At 42.1% G+C, this 17,629-nt stretch overlaps 1 protein-coding gene across 1 annotated transcript; it reads right to left on the bottom strand.

The window, feature by feature from the left end:
• Positions 1-2,135: 2,135 nt before the first annotated feature.
• Positions 2,136-17,621, bottom strand: LOC134405813 (vomeronasal type-2 receptor 26-like). Its single transcript, XM_063137065.1, has 6 exons — positions 17,443-17,621; positions 12,953-13,244; positions 10,219-11,103; positions 9,613-9,840; positions 4,561-4,687; positions 2,136-3,037 (listed from the first exon to the last, which is right to left on the bottom strand). The coding sequence occupies exons 1-6, from the start codon at positions 17,619-17,621 to the stop codon at positions 2,136-2,138; spliced, it is 2,613 nt and encodes an 870-aa protein (XP_062993135.1).
• Positions 17,622-17,629: the final 8 nt, after the last annotated feature.

The raw sequence follows: 17,629 nt of genomic DNA, 5'->3' as shown, positions 1-17,629 counted from the left end.
ATCAGTCCAGAATGCCAAGATCCATGTGCATTCTTGTGATCCTTGTCATCAATTGACCCATGGAGTGTCTATGGCTACCCTTTTCAAAAGGGAGCCTTCAATCATTATCTTTTTTTAGATATACCCAAAACTTTTGGCCTTTTGTTCTAAGAAGCAGAATTGTCTTTCAATGCTTGTTCAATTTCAGTGCTTGTCAAGAGTTGTCACAGGAGCAGCCCCTCTGTTTGACAGTCTCTTGAAACTCCTGGTTGCACACCCATCTTTGCATCTCACCTCCAAACGTTTATTGAGTCAGTACTGAGGCTTAGCAATGCCTGGACCCCAGGACCTTCTGACACTGAAAACTCTGTGATACCAGGGAATGCTGGTTTCACCCTTCTCTTTAGATTTAGCCAGTGCTTGAGAGGTTCATTTTGAAAGTGTGGACACTCATCTTGAACGTAGGGCTAATTCCTCAAACAGTTGTGATGTTTACTAAGTATACATGTGACAAAGTAAGCATAGTAACCACATTCAAACAATTGTAGCATTCATTATATATTTAAAACAGAATAATGGCTCCATGGTTTGGTTGATTAATATTTATTTATAATTTATTTTTGTACATGAGGAAAATGATTGGAATAGCAAATACCACAGAGTCAGATACAGATATTCTACTTTAATCACAATTCAGTTTAATATTCTTCTGTAGGCACTTCAATGAAAACATAAACTCTTGTATTTACACTAGGGCTGTGCTCCGCTTCACTTAGGGTTGTAGAAGCAGCATCGGATCGGCCTGATTCACCTCCGTTAAAGGTGGAGGTGGATTGGGTGGGGGCAGCGGAGCAATGTGGGGGGGGGTTGACCATTTGTGGATCAACCTGCTTCCTCGCGGAGCTCCGCCTGCCATGTTGGAAGGTTTTCCCCATAGGATTGCATTCTGCAAATGAAGCGCGTATAACTTTTTTGTTTTAAAAGCTACATTATTGAAACTTACTGTCCTTAGAGAGTTATGGCTGGGGGTCATTTGTGGAGATTTTCAGATTTTTTTGTAATGCTGTTTGCTTGCTATTAATTTTCATAAAATGGGTAAAACGGGAGGGGGAAGCTCTTCTTTTCCACCTTGATTGACAGACTGAACTCCCAGTCCGGATGATAATGTGAAGCATCCTCCAGTCCCAATGTTGGAGGGAGGGACTAAGCCAGAGGGAGCCAGAGACAGTTTCCTTTCTCTCTCGGAGGGTTAATTAGCTCTGTACTGTAGCTGTGTTTGTTTGGCAGAGATAGGATTTAGTTTGGTGTGTGTGTGTGTGTGTGTGTGTGTTTGCTGTACACTGCTTGTTAAGTGCAAAAAGCATTCAAATAAAGTTTGGGCAAAGCACAATACACACTTATCCCATTTCCCCAAATAATAAATACATTATTAGTATTAGTCCTTCCTCGTGATGAAAAATGCATTGCTGCCCAGTTGTATCTGTAAAAAATGTCGGACCTATTTGCATTTTTGAAAATGGGGTGTGGGATTTGGAAATATTTCCCAAAAATCAGTGGATGCTCAGATTTGATCCAAACTTGGCATGAATGAGTATACATTTATAAGCTCGCATGTTGGTGATTTTGATGTTTCTAACATGAAAACTGAAGGAGATCTAGAAAGGGTTGTTAATGGGATTAGGGTTGAGGGTTAAAAATCACTAAAAATCAGGGCATGCTTGGATTTGCTACAAACTTATGGTGAGTGAGTATCAAGGTGGCTGCTGTAAGGATGCCCATTTTCAAGTTTCTATATGGAAAAATGTCAGAGATATTTGCGTTTCTGAAAATGGGTTGGAGATTTTCAAATATTCCCCCAAAATCACTGGATGCTCGGATTTGCTTCAAACTGGCCATGAATGTGGATACATGGCTAATTTCTCATGGTGCCAATTTTGAAGTTTCTAATGTTAAAAGTAAAAAAGTTATAGGCATTTGATTTTCAATGCAAGTCTATGGGGAAAACACAGAGCTCTGATCCGGATCCGGAGCCCTGCTGTGGAGTGGATTAGACCATAGGCAGATTGGTGTGGGGCGGAGCCAACCTGATCTGGAAGTTGCAGATCAGAATCTGGATCGGATTGGTGTGTGTGTGGGTGTCTGCGCAGAGCCCTAATTTACACCTTTCTTCGTATCAGGATTTCTCTGGTGTTCAGCTCAGGTCTCATGACAATAATGTAGCATTTGGGGAAAAAGATGCAGCTGAGTAACCCAGCACTAGAAGCCAAGATGGAGAAGATCTCCACAGTCACCATGTACTTTCCCCTTGTGCTGAGATAGGTTGGAACAAAGGACACCCAAACACTGCAAAAGACCAACATGCTGAAGGTGATGAACTTGGCTTCATTAAAACTGTCAGGCAACTTCCTGGCCAGGAAGGCCACAGTGAAGCTGACAATAGCTAGGAGACCCATGTAACCCAAAACAAAGTAGAACATGATGACTGACCCTTCATTACACAGCAGGACAATTTCTTCAGTCACTGAAGTCATGTCCATATCTGGGAATGGGGGAGAAGTTGCCAGCCACAGAGTACAGATGCCTGCTTGAATACTGGAACACAATAGGATAATTGAATATGCTAGTCTTTTCCCCACCCATTTCCTTATATGGGATCCTGGTTTGGTAGCCATGAATGCAAGAACCACAGAGATCGTTTTTGCCAATATGGTAGAAAGGGACACAGAGAAGATGATGCCAAAAGCAGTTTGTCGAAGAAGGCAGGTGATCTTCCTAGGTTTTCCGATGAAGAGCAAGGAAGAGTTGAAACACAAGAGGAGGGAGAGGAGGAGGACGTAGGTGAGACTTCGGTTATTTGCTTTGACTATGGCTGTGTCCCGGTGGCTAATGAAGATGCCAAACACCAGAGCTGTGATGAGAGACAATAAAAGTACAGAAAACATGGAAATGCTGGCCAAAGTGTCTTTGAAATCTAGGAAATTTGGAATTTTAGGAATGCATTCATTCTTGAATTTGTTTGGATAGTAACCATTTGGACAATTGACACAAATTTCCGTATCTGAAAAACAAACATAAAAAAAATCATAAAGAACTTTTCCTAACCCATTTCAGGTCACCAAGTTTGTTTTTTAAATACTTTGGTCGGATATGAAAACCTTTGCATAACATACTTTTAAATGAATTTACAATTGTGGTATTTTTTCATTAACCGTTTGTTTTAGAGTAGTGTGACCTCAGTACAATACCATCTAAATATCGGGTGATTTAAATATTTTTATATCCCTTCAACTTTTCAAGCAAACTCGTTCTATGAGAGATGACCTTGGCCCAGCCATTTACTTTTCTTTCAAGTTTTTACATCTCATGAAATCTTCATTATGGTTTATCTAAGTATGCATGATCCCCAGCTCTACATTAAAGCTACTAATAGGATAGGTAAAACATTGCTTTAAGGGTATTAAGGCCATTTGTACACCTGCCTTTTTCCTGGGATCGTCCCGGGATCATCCCTGTGCATCCAAATGACACACATTGGATCCCAGGAGCAGGCAGGGATTTATTTATTTATTTATTTATTTATTACATTTCTATACCGCCCAATAGCTGAAGCTCTCTGGGCGGTTCACAAAAATTAAAACCATAATAAAAAAACCAATATGTTAAAAGCACAATTACAAAATACAGTGTAAAAAGCACAACCAGGATAAAACCACACAACAAAATTGATATAAGTTTAAAATACAGAGTTAGAACAGTAAAATTTAAATTTAAGTTAAAATTAAGTGTTAAAATACTGAAATAATAAAAAATTTGCCTGGGATAATTCTTAGGTGTAGAAAGGGCCTAAGATACCTCTAAAACAACTGGAGGATATGTTTAAAAAAGAATAGTGCAACTTTGGTGGCTGGTAGAGAAGCTTTGCCCATCCATTTCTTAGGCAATCTTGTTAAGAGCCAGGTGCGTTGTGAAGGAAGGGTGATGAATGGCATGGCTTCTAATCATGTCTCTTATCCTCTTCTTTCACTTCCATCATTAGCTCAGTACCATCCAACTTTTCTATATGTCTTGCTTATTATTGAGAATCATGAAGGATTTGAAACACCCCAGTAGCCTAGTTTGGCTTTGCTGCTGGAGGCTTTTCCAACCTGGAGCACAGACAGTCATACTTAGGCAGTTTCAGTAACAGTAGGCCGTTTCAGTGCAGGTTCAAGTGGAAGAAGAAGAGAAACCAAAATTTGATGAACATCCTGAAGTATCTTTGAAGAAGGGAGGCTTCTTCATATATGCTCCTGTGTCTTCTTTCTTCATTAGGGGTGCAGGGTATCTCTTCCTGCTATTATAGAGGACCAGCTATTACTCCTTTAGAATTTTCTGGGAACTTTATTTTTATTAATGCTAAAATGTGTTATCTATTTTTCTAAAACTGTTCCCCTCAAGATGGACAAGAGGAAAATTCAATGAAATTACATCTATCAATTGCAATGCATAAGATTTCAAAAACTCTTGAGAATGTAATTGACAACAGAACATGGAGAAGGGTTGCTTGCCAGTAATATGTATCAGTGATACCATATGTCCTACCATTCTTGTTTGAGAACATCCCATCTGGACATGGAGCACAATCATAGCAGCAAAATTTCTCCCCCTCTATCTTTTTCTTGCTGTAACCCGGATGACAGTTGTCAGTACACTGAGAAAGAGGTGGCACCTATTCGAAGAGCTTAGTATTAACTTGATGTTTGAGGAATTCATTTCACTTCAGATTTTCTATTATTATTATTATTATTATTATTATTATTATTATTATTATTATTATTTATATAGCACCATCAATGTACATGGTGCTGTACAGAGTAAAACAGTAAATAGCAAGACCCTGCCGCATAGGCTTACATAGGCTTACATTCTAATAAAATCATAATAAAACAATAAGGAGGGGAAGACAATGCAAACAGGCACAGGGTAGGGTAAACAGGCATTGGGTAGGGTAAAACTAACAGTATAAAGTCAGAACAAAATCAAGTTTTAAAAGCTTTAGGAAAAAGAAAAGTTTTTAGCTGAGCTTTAAAAGCTGCGGTTGAACTTGTAGTTCTCAAATGTTCTGGAAGAGCGTTCCAGGCATAAGGGGCAGCAGAAGAAAATGGACGAAGACAAGCAAGGGAAGTAGAGACCCTTGGGCAGGCGAGAAACATGGCATCAGAGATGCGAAGAGCACGAGCGGGGCAATAGTGTGAGATGAGAGAGGAGAGATAGGAAGGAGCTGGACAGTGAAAAGCATTGTAGGTCAACAGGAGAAGTTTATATTGGATTCTGAAGTGAATTGGAAGCCAATGAAGAGATTTCAGAAGTGGAGTTACATGGTCAGAGCGGCGAGCCAAGAAGATGATCTTAGCAGCAGAGTGGTGAACAGAAACCAACGGACTGATGTGAGAAGAAGGAAGGCCAGTGAGAAGAAGGTTGCAGTAGTCCAACCGAGAAATAACCAATGCATGATGAAGAGGAAATTTCACCAGGTTCTCCATATATACAAATGACACCTGCTGAAATTCCCTTTTCTATGCAACGGTTAAAGATACAGGAGCCCTGTCCTCTTTTTCATATGGTCACCCTTTTAAAACTTCCATTCCTAATCTGATCTAGGATACAAGTAGTTTAGCATTTCATCCCACACCAGTCTCAGAATTCTCATGAAGGTAATGAGGAGCAACATCATCTTTCCTTTCTTCTACTCTTTTTTCTTGTAACGGGGGCTCATTACACCAAGCAGGATATTCCATTATGGAAGCGGTATATAAAGGCAGGAGCCACACCGCTGCCTAATAGTGGTATTGAAGAACACTGACAACAGTTTGGGCCCATTGACCCATACCATACACCGCTTTCATACTGCTATATCCTGCTTTGTGTAGCTCCTGCCTTTTATATACTGCTTTCATAGTGCGTTATCCTGCTTGGTGTAGATGAGGCCTCAGACTCACAAACTCAATGGAAGTGTTAGAGCTTTAAAATAGGCATGTGCTCCACTCCTATTAGAAGCGCAGAAGCAGGACCGAATTGGCCTGCTCCGCCTTGCCCAGAGGCGGAGTAGAAGCGGACTGCGGACCCCTAGAAGCAAGGCAAAGAGAAGCGACCATTTTCGGAGCGCTTCTCTTTCTGCGGAGCGCTCCGATCGCCATCTTGAAACATTTCCCCCATAGATAACTGGGTTGTTTTTGAAGCTATCGTTCTGAAAATTCTTGTGCTTAGACAGTCGTGGATGGGGATCATTTTGAGACTACTCTCACCTCTATGCGTTGTGTGGGTTGCATACTATATTTTTTAAAAAATCGGTTCAACAAACGGACAGCGCGGGTCAAACGGCGGTTTTCGCCCATAGGATTGCATTGCGGAAAAGAATTGGGGATAACTGGGTTGTTTTTTAAGCTATCATTCTGAAAATTCTTGTGCTTAGACAGTCGTGGATGGGGGTCATTTTGAGACTACTCTCAACTTTCTGTGTCCTTTGGTTCATGTGCTATGTTTTTTTAAAAAATCGGGTACATTTACAATACAAACGGTAGGGTAAACCCGGCTGCGCCCCAGCGGGGTTTATTTGAAGCGATGACAGGCACATTCAACTCCCAATCCTGATGAGAAGTGATCACCTCATGAAGCATCCTCCAATCCCAGCGTTGGAGGGGGGGACTAAGGCAGAGCCACCCTGAGACCTTTCTCCTTTCTGTCTCTTTGTGGGTTCGTGGAGAGAGGAGTTAGTTATAGGTGCTGCTGCTGTGTTTGGACTTTGGAGATAGATTAGGATTTAGCTTGGCGCGCGCGTGTGTGTTTGTTTGCTTCTTTCTGACTTTTAGCTTAGTTTGCTCTGTGTTTTTCCCTTACTTTGATTTAATATAAACTTTATTTTTAAACTTTGGAGTGTGTGTTTGTTTAGTTGGTTGGTTGGTTGTCCCCCCCTCCCCTCTCTTAAAGCCTGACTGTGTTTCATCTTCCTTCCTTCTATATACCAAAAAATACAAAAAAATACAAAAAAAAAATTCTCTATTTCTTCTCTCTGTTACTTGGACTCTGTGTGTGACTGTGTGATTGTATGAGTGTGCTGTGTGTGCAGTGCACTGTTTGTGAAGTGCAACAGCCACTGATTGAGCATTTCAAATCCTGTTTGGGCAAAGCATACACACACTTCTTGTCCCATTTCCCTACAAACAGTAGGATTAGACACATGGATTAGCTTTCATGGTGCCAAGTTTAAGGTTTCTAACATGCAAAATGACAGAGCTATGGAAAGGGGTGTGAATGGGGTGCCCGATTTTCAAAAATTCCCCAAAAATCAGGGGATGATGGGATTGCCCTGAAACTTGGCATCCATATGGACACATGGATAAGATATCATGGTGCCATGTTTGAGGTTTCTAACATGCAAATTGACATAGTTGTAGAATGGGACAATTTGGGGTGAGTTAAGCCGCGCCAAAAATCAGGGAATGATGGGATTGCCTTGAGTCTGGGCGTCCATGTGGATACATGGATAAGCTATCATGGTGCCGAGTTTGAGGTTTCTAACATGCAAATTGACGGAGCTATCCCAAGGGGTCTGAATGGGGTTCCTGATTTTCAAAAATTCCCCAAAAATCAGGGGATGATGGGATTGCCTTGAAACTTGGCGTCCATGTGGACACATGGATAAGCTATCATGGTGCTGAGTTTGAGGTTTCTAACATGCAAATTGACGGAGCTATCAAAAGGGGTGTGAATTAGGGTTATGGGTGGTGCGTTAGAGGTTATAGCCGCGCCAAAAATCAGGGGATGATGGGACTGCCTTGAGTCTGGGCATGCGTGTATGTCCCTGGATAAGATCTCATGGCGGTGAGTTTGAGATTTTTAGCGTGCAAATTGACGGAGCTATGGAAAGGGGTGTGAATGGGGTGCCCGATTTTCAAAAATTCCCCAAAAATCAGGGGATGATGGGATTCCCTTGAAACTTGGCGTGCATGTGTATACCCCCATGAGGTGTCATGGTGCCAAACGTGAGGTTTCTAACTTTCACAGAAAAAAGTTGTATACTTTTTTAGCTTTCAATGCAAGCCTATGGGGGGAAAAAACGGAGCTCCGATCCGGATCCGGAGCTCCGAGCGGAGCGGAGCGGACATGGGCAGAGTGCGGGCGGGGCGAAGCAGCCCGATCTGAAAATCGCAGATCTGGAAGTGAAGCGGAGTGGGGGGTCCGTGCACACCCCTACTTTAAAGCATTTATTAAAACAATTTAAGAAAGTTACACAGACACACAAACCTCCATTCAGCCAAGCAAATTAAAAGGATATATACTCATCAGTCTGGAAGATTCATGAAGAACAAGATCTTTACTAAGAGAAACACAGACAAACACCCTCTCCCAATGACAAAACTGGTTTTCTCAAGGAAGACCTTGGTCTTAGGCCTAGCAACTTGGCTCAAAGAAATTTCTCCTTTGTGTTCAGACTTAAATACCCTTCTCAAAGACAAAGATCTCCCTCCTAATACTTATTCTAAGTCTATTGGTCCACATCATCAATTTAGATCATCCTCTTCCCAGAATGTTCCATCCCTTCTGATGTACAGTACTTTTGCTTTTCAACTGGTCAACTATGTGGCTTCCTTCTCAGTTCTTCAGGATTTTTTAAACCACAACTCTATCTTTTCATCAGCCTGAACCTTTCACATAGTTCCTTTAACAGGAACACATACAGTTGGTACAAGTCACAAGTTCTTATGACTAATGTCTTGAGCAATATCAAATCATATTTCCAAATCATATTTCATCAGGCCTTATCTACACCAAAGTATCTAACCATTGATACACTGTTCTATGTGTGCATGCCTCCTTGCCCCATTAATATTAAATCATTTCCCCATCACTTGTACATCCATTTTAACCCATTCTATGCCACCCAAAGCTTCATTCGCTATGCTATGCCAACGAACTCTTATAACCCAATGCTTACACATATTCAGTAAAATTGACAATGAAAAAAAAATTCTTCAAGTAGATATTGCACAGAGAAAGAGGTGGCATCTGTCCAAAAAGTATTGCAAGAGGTTAGTATTAAGAAAACGTTTGGCGAGCCCATGACACATATAAATTATCGACCAGGAAACAGGAAGGCAAAAGTCATGGAATATTAGATAACTAAGTGCACAGGTGGTGCATTCATTTAGAGTTATATCCAGTTCACCAAACACTGCATGAATTCTACAATATTTGAATTTCCATACTTAGTCCTTCTCAGATTTCACATGAATGTACCAATGGGTAACACCACTAGTGCATCATAGTCCCTTTCTACACCTAAGGATTATCCCAGGAAAATGGAGGGATCATGCCTGTCTACTCCCGGGATCCCCTGTGTTTCATTTGGATGCACATGAATGATCCCTGGATGATCCCGGGAGGAAAAGGCAGGTGTAGAAATGGCCAAAATCAAAACTTGTCCTGTCAGATGTTGAATATTTGTTACGTTGGGTCTTTTTCAAGTGCAATCTTTACCCACCATATATTGATTTGGCCCTTTGAAAAAGCCATTTCTCCTCTTTCCCATTACAGTGTACCAATGAATTTTGAATTAATTGTGCCTTGTGTAAAGAAATGCACTTCTTTCCCCACCTGAGTCAGGTCTCGGTGCCATTTGATTCTGTCCTCATTAATGGTGAGTCCTTTGCCTGGAGGAGCATGAGGATCCAGCCTTCCCACTTTGACCCTGACACAGGACTTATTTGGGAAGGTGACAAAGTTTGTAATATCAAATCCCCCTTCAAATTCTCCATGTTCATTAAATGTAATTTCATCTCCAGCAGTGTTGTTGAATGAGATTGTCTGAATCAATGAGTGGAGCTAGATGGAGAGAGAAAGCCAATCAAAGGGTTTAGAAAATGTTGTAATATTCTCATGAAGATTGTTCAAATAGGTTTCATGGCTTGGGAAAGAAGTATTAAACATACCACTCCTGCACAAGGAATCCCAATAAATTATTATTATTATTATTATTATTATTATTATTATTATTACTTATTTATTCAATTTATACCCTGCCTATCTACGAAATAACATATAAGACCCCCACCCCGAATATAAGAAAAAGAAAAGATATAGGTGCTAGCTACCTCATTGACATAACATAGGTTAGTTTTTAGGATTCTGGCTACAGCATGTCACTCGATAGACCAAAAATTACACCATGACTGTTGACTTCTGTCATTGTGAAAATGTTACCTGCCAGGGTTCTACATTCTCAGGAAACAATCTTTCTCCACTCTCCATTGTTCTGTGGTTGACTCTAGCCATGTAGAAGGTGTGTAAGGCTTGTGCCACAGTGTAGACAGCATTGTAGATACTGTAGCTGTGGCCGCTCATGTTCATATCAAAAACACCTCCAGGAAGACTCTCCAGCATCTCCTCTCCGGTACATGTTCCACCTATGAGACTCACAATTGAGGGTGAAAATGAACAACAAAATGCTTGTTCCCAGAAATCATGAACAAAACCGTCTTCTTTTTCCCAGAAAGGATTTACAAGCTGAAGAAATTCTTGGAAGCCTTGAAGCTCCATTGATGGAATTGTAAAGGAGATGGCACCATGGAGGAATTGTATATCAAATCCACCAAGTGTTGCTAAGGTATTCATTAGGAAATCAATTTGGGCTGTCGTTATCCATACTTTTGCTGCAGAGAACCTCTCCTTATTCTGAGGAAAAATTAGTGGAAGCATCCTGCTTCCATATATTAAAAATTCCAACCATGTTATGGCTGAAGATTCTCCATGTATAACAACCGCATTGGCTTTGCTCTCCATGAGAGTTTGCAAAAGTCCCAATTTTTCAAAGATGATTTTATGCATATCATGGAGATAAACATTTTTTTCAAATCTTTCTGTGAATGTTAAACAGATTCTGTTCTGCAAAAGCAGAGACTCCATGACCTGCAAGAAATTATCTCCTCCCTCATCCTTCGTAGCCATGAGTACAACCCAGTTCCATCTGAAATGCTGAAATAACTGGACAAGTCCTTGGTATTGCAGGTCTGCATTAGGGACAATGCGGTAAAAGGAAGGGGAATTGGTTTGTTCTTTCACTGCAGACTTAAATGAGCCATATGAAACCTAAAACAAGGAAGGAAAGAGAAGCAAAGAAAAAGAGAGAAAGAATGACATTTCAGAATGTCCTTTTTACCTTAGTACATACAGCTTAGCATATTGAATACAGGTTGCAAAGTTTGGTGAAAAATAGCTGTGTATGGTATTCATTCTTGTGAAGGAGGGGTGTCATGCATTGGTTTGGTGATGTATTGAGCAGCTTGTCACACCGATTAAAGAGGGGTGGGTTTTTTTTGCCCCATATAAGCCTACAGCAGAAAACAGACGATTAGTTTCACTCTGAAGCTAAAATGCTGTAAGTACATCAAGCACTTGAGAGAAATTCTCTTAGAGGGGGCTGTTCCCTTTCAGCATGGGATGTTACCTCACAAGGTTAGACTGTGAGGTTCATCAGACAAGCTTTTTATCACACACTCGCTACTGCCCACTTATGGATATACGTGTGTCCTTTACACATCGTTGTCTACCTCCCACTCCTACAGCTCATTTTTCCATTGCAAAACATACCTCTTTTAATCTATTCCCCCCCTTAAAAATAATGGAATGCAGCACAATCTCTTGCTGTGTGAAGGAGAAGTGGCACGACAAAAAATGCCTCCTGAATGGGCCATGTGGTCTTGGTTTATGAGAGTCAAAAGTGGAGGTGGAGAAGGGTCCGTCATGAAATGCCTGTGTGATGACGCTCTATATGTTAGTACATGGATTGGGACTCTAGCATAGGGAAGGCTAGGGAGATTTGCATCCTTTGCCCCCACTGTAGTCCCAATCTGGATCAGGCCCCTTCATCCCTCCAATTCACATTACCCAAAAAGCTTTAATGTAAATAGCAGGCAAAGGGTTAAAACCCACTATCCTTAATTTAGGATCCTGATCCGTATTAAGTCCCAGTATTTAACTTTAATTGAACAAAGATGAAAAAGCTACATCAGGAAAGTAACATGAAATTCGGCCTTCAGGGAATTTGTGGGATGGAACTCACAGATCAGGAAATTATAATGAACAGGACATCACACCACCTTTTTGAAAGCTGAAATGTAGTATAAGGTTTCCCAAACCTGCTTTTCCTTTCTATGTGGTGGGGAAAAACATCGGGATTGGGACCCATGGGCTGATTTTCATTCCTGAAGGCAGAAATATGTGTGAAGCCATGGTCCCTCTTTGTGTTATCATGCATTCGTAAATTCATGCTCATATATGTGTTCATTCAACCCAGGTTGAGCTGTACAAATAATCTGTACACTTAATTAAGTTCTACTGGAGTAGGGCAGTGCACACCCCCAATTCAACATATATGCTATGAAATGTGTCCCTGTGTGAGATTACTCTAGACTTACTGATGAACCCAAATTCTGATTGATGTGAAATGTAATTTCCCCTTTCTTTGCCCCCCGCCAATGAATATTTTTCTTGTGCTGCCACTGTCTCCAACTTACTTCTTTGCAGAAAAACATCCCCCACATTTTACATATATAAACATACATAGAGATGCACAACTGGTCGAAGATTCCTCCAGATATTTCTATCCTACCACCACTGGAACAATCTTTCTCTACACATGTTAAGCTCACCATGTTAGCTTGACATTTAGTAGAAGCAGAGCCACTGGAATCACTGGATCAATTCCAGGTATGACTAAAGCTGGATTAAACCCTCAAGATTTGGAACATCCCACTTCTCATCTAAAAATTTGAATACCCCCATAGTATTCCAAATGAAACTCTACTTAGTTCAGCTACTCTGCTCCCCACTCCATTACTACCACTGCATCCTGTCAAAGCATCAAATTGCTCCTGGAAGGAGTAGTGAAGAATGAATTACAGAGGAGTCTGGAGGAATCACCATGAGCTGATCCTACCTGTGGAACCTTGTAAAGACCTAAGATGTCTGCGATTCGCGAGGAGGCATCAGAACTAAGTCCCCCGATGACTCCTATTAGATTTTTCTGGATGTCACATTTGTAGTTGGGGAGAAACTGATGGGAGTTAAAGAGAAAGTCTAAAGTGGCATGATAGGTCCTCTTTGAATCAGTGTAGCTGTCATAGATGTGGAACCCAAGAGTGACATTGGGCAGGATCTTGGGATTGTCATTGATCTCATCTATGGCAAACACCAAAGCCAGGACATGCTGGTAGAACTTTGTCGACACCCTGCAAAAAGGTAACATGCTGTTTCATAGGAGAGTTAAGTGGTGCACAAGATAAACAAGTGTATGGTGATGCATGTTGCTGCAAACCCCCCCCCCAACTTTAAGTATAACCTGGTGGGATCTGAGCTGGTGGTGATCAAAGAGGAAAGAAATCTTGGAGTTTTGGTGGAAAGCTCGATTAAAATGTCCACCTAGTGTGTGGCCAGTGTAAAGAAGGCAAACTCCACGTTAGGCATTCTAAGAAAAGGAATTGAGAATAAAACTGCGAGTATCACAATGCCTTTATGCAAATCTATGGTGCAGCCACACCGAATACTGCGTACAGTTCTGGTCACCACACCTAAAAAACGGATATTATAGGGCTGGAAAAAGTGCAGAAAATGTCAACTAAAGTGATTAAGGGGCTGGAGCTTCTCCCCTATGAGGGAAGGTTACAGAAGCTGGGATTGTTCCGCTTGGAAAAAAGAAGGATAAGGGGAGACATGATAAAAGTGTACAACATTATGCATAATGTGGAGAATGGGGATAGGGAGACATTTTTCTCCAATTTCAAAATACTAGAACCGTGGGTCATCCCATGAAGCTGATTGGTGGGAGAGTCAGGACAAATAAAAGGAAGCACTTCTTCACACAGTGCTTAGTTAAATTATGGAGTTCACTACCACAAGATGTAGTGATGGTCACTAATTCGGATGGCTTTAAAAGGAGTTTTGATAAATAACTGGAGGAGAAGGCTATCAATGGCTACTACTATTGAAGTTTATGTGCTGCCTCCAGTATCTGAAACAATAAGCCTATGAGCACCAGCTGCTGGGGTCCTAGTTCTACTAATTATTACACATCTTCTTTTCAAAAATGGATGAAGGAGGTGTCAACATGTCATATCACCCTGTGGAAGAAGGGATCCCATCCAGCAGCACTCCATCCTTCTGTTTCTTTACAAAGATCTACTCCCATTACTTACTAAGACTATAAGTGCTTTGCAGTCTGCCATACAAATCTAAAGAATCACCAAAATAAAAACAGAGATAATTTGGGAAAAGGTGTAGAAGGAGAATTCCTTACATGGGAAAGTTTATCTTCTCCTTAGAAGGATGTCTGAGGAATGACACTTTGGGGGGCATGTAATGGAGATGAGATGTCACCCCACCGATGAAGAGATCCCCTGGCTGGTACCACTCTTGTGGAATGTAGGGAGGCTGATTTCCACTGCACTTCATGGCGTGCACTTTCCACACCACGTTTGGCAGCAACAGAAGGAGCAGCAGCAGGAGCAACAGCAACACCATCCTCGTGTCAAAGTCCCCTCCACGCATCGGGGCTCCTGTGTCTCTTTCTACATCAACATGGTTGCTACCATCAGTAGGACTTGAACAAGGTGCATGGCAGCAGATTCTGAAAATGGGTCTGAGTGAAGAGAAGTGTTTCCTCTGAATCCTGATGTTCAAAAGTGCAACAAGAGCAACCCTTGAGTGCCAATAGAGCACCACCATCTGAATCTTGAGGTGTGCAATGGAAGAGGGAAAGCGATCCAAAAGACAGAGCCCTGGTTCCCTCTTCTCATGATTCTTAGCAATCAATGGGCCATTGGGGGACTTATACATATTTCAGACTTGCTTGGTGATTTTCTTTTTCCTAGAAAGCTTTTTGAGTTGGTAAATCAATTATAGCAATTGTGATAATTGCAGGGGAGATGAGTACTTCTGCAATGATTTTGGCCTCCATGATGCAACATCAGTAGCAGAAGTGCTGGAATCAACATGTTTGTGTGATCTCCCTGCTACGCTGTGTTGCTTCAGAATGGTGAGGAAGGAAATAGTAGGTGGAATCATGGAGTTGGATGGGACTTCAAAGGTCATCTAGTCCAACCCATGCCAAGGCAGGAAATGTCCTATACTTTACTAAAGCAGGGTCTACACTACTGCTTTCAAACAGTTTATAACAGCAGTGACAACTGTTGGGGCCCAGGACACCCTCCTTATACAGTTTTAAAGCTGTTTTCAAAGTGTCATACCCTGCTTAGTGTAGATCTGGCTTAGGTGAGTAAGAGAGTTCACATAAGTAGGTACATTGAGGATGATGCACAGTGACTCTTAGAATGGAAGGGAGCATGCTTGGAATAGGAATTCCACTCCTCCTATAACAGACCTTTTCCTGTTTTTGAAAATGTAAATCAAAGGGCAAATGTAAATCTAACAAGACAAATCCTGCACTAGAACTGTAATTAATTTTAAAATAACAGCACATGATGAATATGTAGGATGCTTGCTGGTTGCGTGTTGGAGGATGAAGCAGTAAATAACACACAGACACAGAGCTTGGATTCAACTTGGGCCTGTTTATTTAACATTAACCGGAGAAATCAACCCTCCCTGGATCTTCATGTGACTGTGCGGGAATTAATCATAACTCAGGCCATACTGCCTGTCCATATGGGCAAGCCACACTCAAAGCGAGCAGCCAGTTAACCCGGCTCCTTGCTTATCAGTCACTTATGTAAGTGTGGGGATACCACCCTGTTCCACCCAAGCTCGCTGCCATAACGATAGTGAGTAGATGAAACAGGAGGGTCTCCAAAGGCATACCATATCCTGACACGTAAGCCGCGGAGCCCCACGGAGCAGGCCGTCTGGATATGCCAATCACCCAAACAGGTGCCAGTGTGCTTACCATCCTAGCTAAACTATGCAATTCCCGCACATCCCTGCCAATGAAGTGAACCAAGTCTCAGCTTAGGTTCACTTCCCCCACCCAGGGAAATAGTACCGCAAACCCACATGGAGATCCTGCAGGAAAATCTCATTTCCAACATCAGAGAGATGCACTCCATCGACCCTGTATAACTCGTGCCTGTCAACAGTTATAGCAGGATGAGGGATGACCTATCCCTGCCTGCCTTGAAAACATATCCTTATTTCCCTATTAACTTTTTTGACAGCCCTATTTAAGCCCTGGGCGTCATTTCCTTCGCGCCACTGGTGTCTCGGTAACATGTTGGACCATACAATCCTTGTATCTGGTCAACGTCTCCATATTACCTCAAAGTCTGCTTGGGCCTGTAAAATCAGTGCCTTCCCTTTTAGGAGCCCAAGATCGTTGCCCCCCAGGTGTATAACCAGAACCTGTGGAGGGCAAAAAACAACCTTATCAAAAAACAGCAAACGAAGAAGGCCTCCCCATCTGAGCCCACGCCGCCCAATCCATTGGACCGTGGCTCCAGGTTGTAATGCCAGTTGTGGGCCAACAGCCGCTCCAGAAACTCTGCGACAAGCCCAGAACACCATGCTGTGCCCACAAATCACCACTCTTATGGGGTCTGGCCTCCTCCATAGATCTGTTAAAACAACAACCAACTGTTAACATCTGATTATCTGAACTGGCTACCTATGCACGTAGGTTCTAAATGCCTTGGATCGCCATCTGCCAATGGCTTTAACCTTGTCCTCGTCCATGCAGGCACATGCAGCTGTGGAAGCTGCCCCAATCCTGAATGAATGGGTTCTAAACTGAACCTCATTCAAACCGATCTGTGATAATGCACGTTTTTCAATCGCCCAAAATTGGTATTTAGTAAGAGGTTTCCCATCCATGTGACAAAAGAGAAAACCCTGGAAGTTACCCCTAAATTTGCAATAGGATAAGATAGCTGCTATTGGGCATAATTCCTCCCTGGATGCAGGAGCCAAGTCCACCCAAACCCCACGACCTTTTTGGTCAGTTTTGGATTACCTTAAATGAAGGCGAACCTTGTTACTGTCTACTCGGAGATCATCCCATTGAAGGGCTCTCTGAGAAGTGTCTTTCTTAGACCCAGCCAATATTTCGCTTACTCTTAAAGCCCCCAAAAATGCTGTAAGAGCTGTGGCATGGTACAAACATTGCCCGAAATTAGAAAAACACAATTTAGCCCATTGGGCATGAAGCCCAAGGAGAATTCCGGGGGGAACAGGCCTACGCTGGTCAGCTATCGGTGGGTTAACCCTTGTCCTACCTTCTAGCATCTTACGCACCCTGAAATCAGCTGTTGTATCTTCCAAACCATTAATCTTTGCTTTGAAAGATAGGCCAGCTAACTTCCGTCTTATCGTCCTAGCAGAATTACCCTTGTGATGCAATGTAGTATTCCAGAAGATGGTCAATAGGTATGGGCCAGATGTCAGGAAGCTCACTTTTTAACCTAAAGGCGCCGAATTCCCTACCTGATCTTTGGTATAGGGCATGAGTTCTGGGGGCCACTGACATCTTCATTGCTTCGAAAGCTTCGGATCTCCAAGATCCCAAAGCACCTTGGGCATGGGATCTGGGGACTGCCTTGCTGTTGGTGCCAACTCCTGGAATCTGGACATCTGGTTACACGACAAAGCATCCGCGAGTCCATTATCGAGT

This window comes from Elgaria multicarinata, chromosome 11 (genome assembly GCF_023053635.1).
Source record: "Elgaria multicarinata webbii isolate HBS135686 ecotype San Diego chromosome 11, rElgMul1.1.pri, whole genome shotgun sequence".
In the NCBI taxonomy this organism is placed as follows: Eukaryota; Metazoa; Chordata; class Lepidosauria; order Squamata; family Anguidae; genus Elgaria; species Elgaria multicarinata.
Note: the sequence above shows the minus strand (reverse complement) of the source record. Positions and strands in the feature narration are given on the sequence as shown.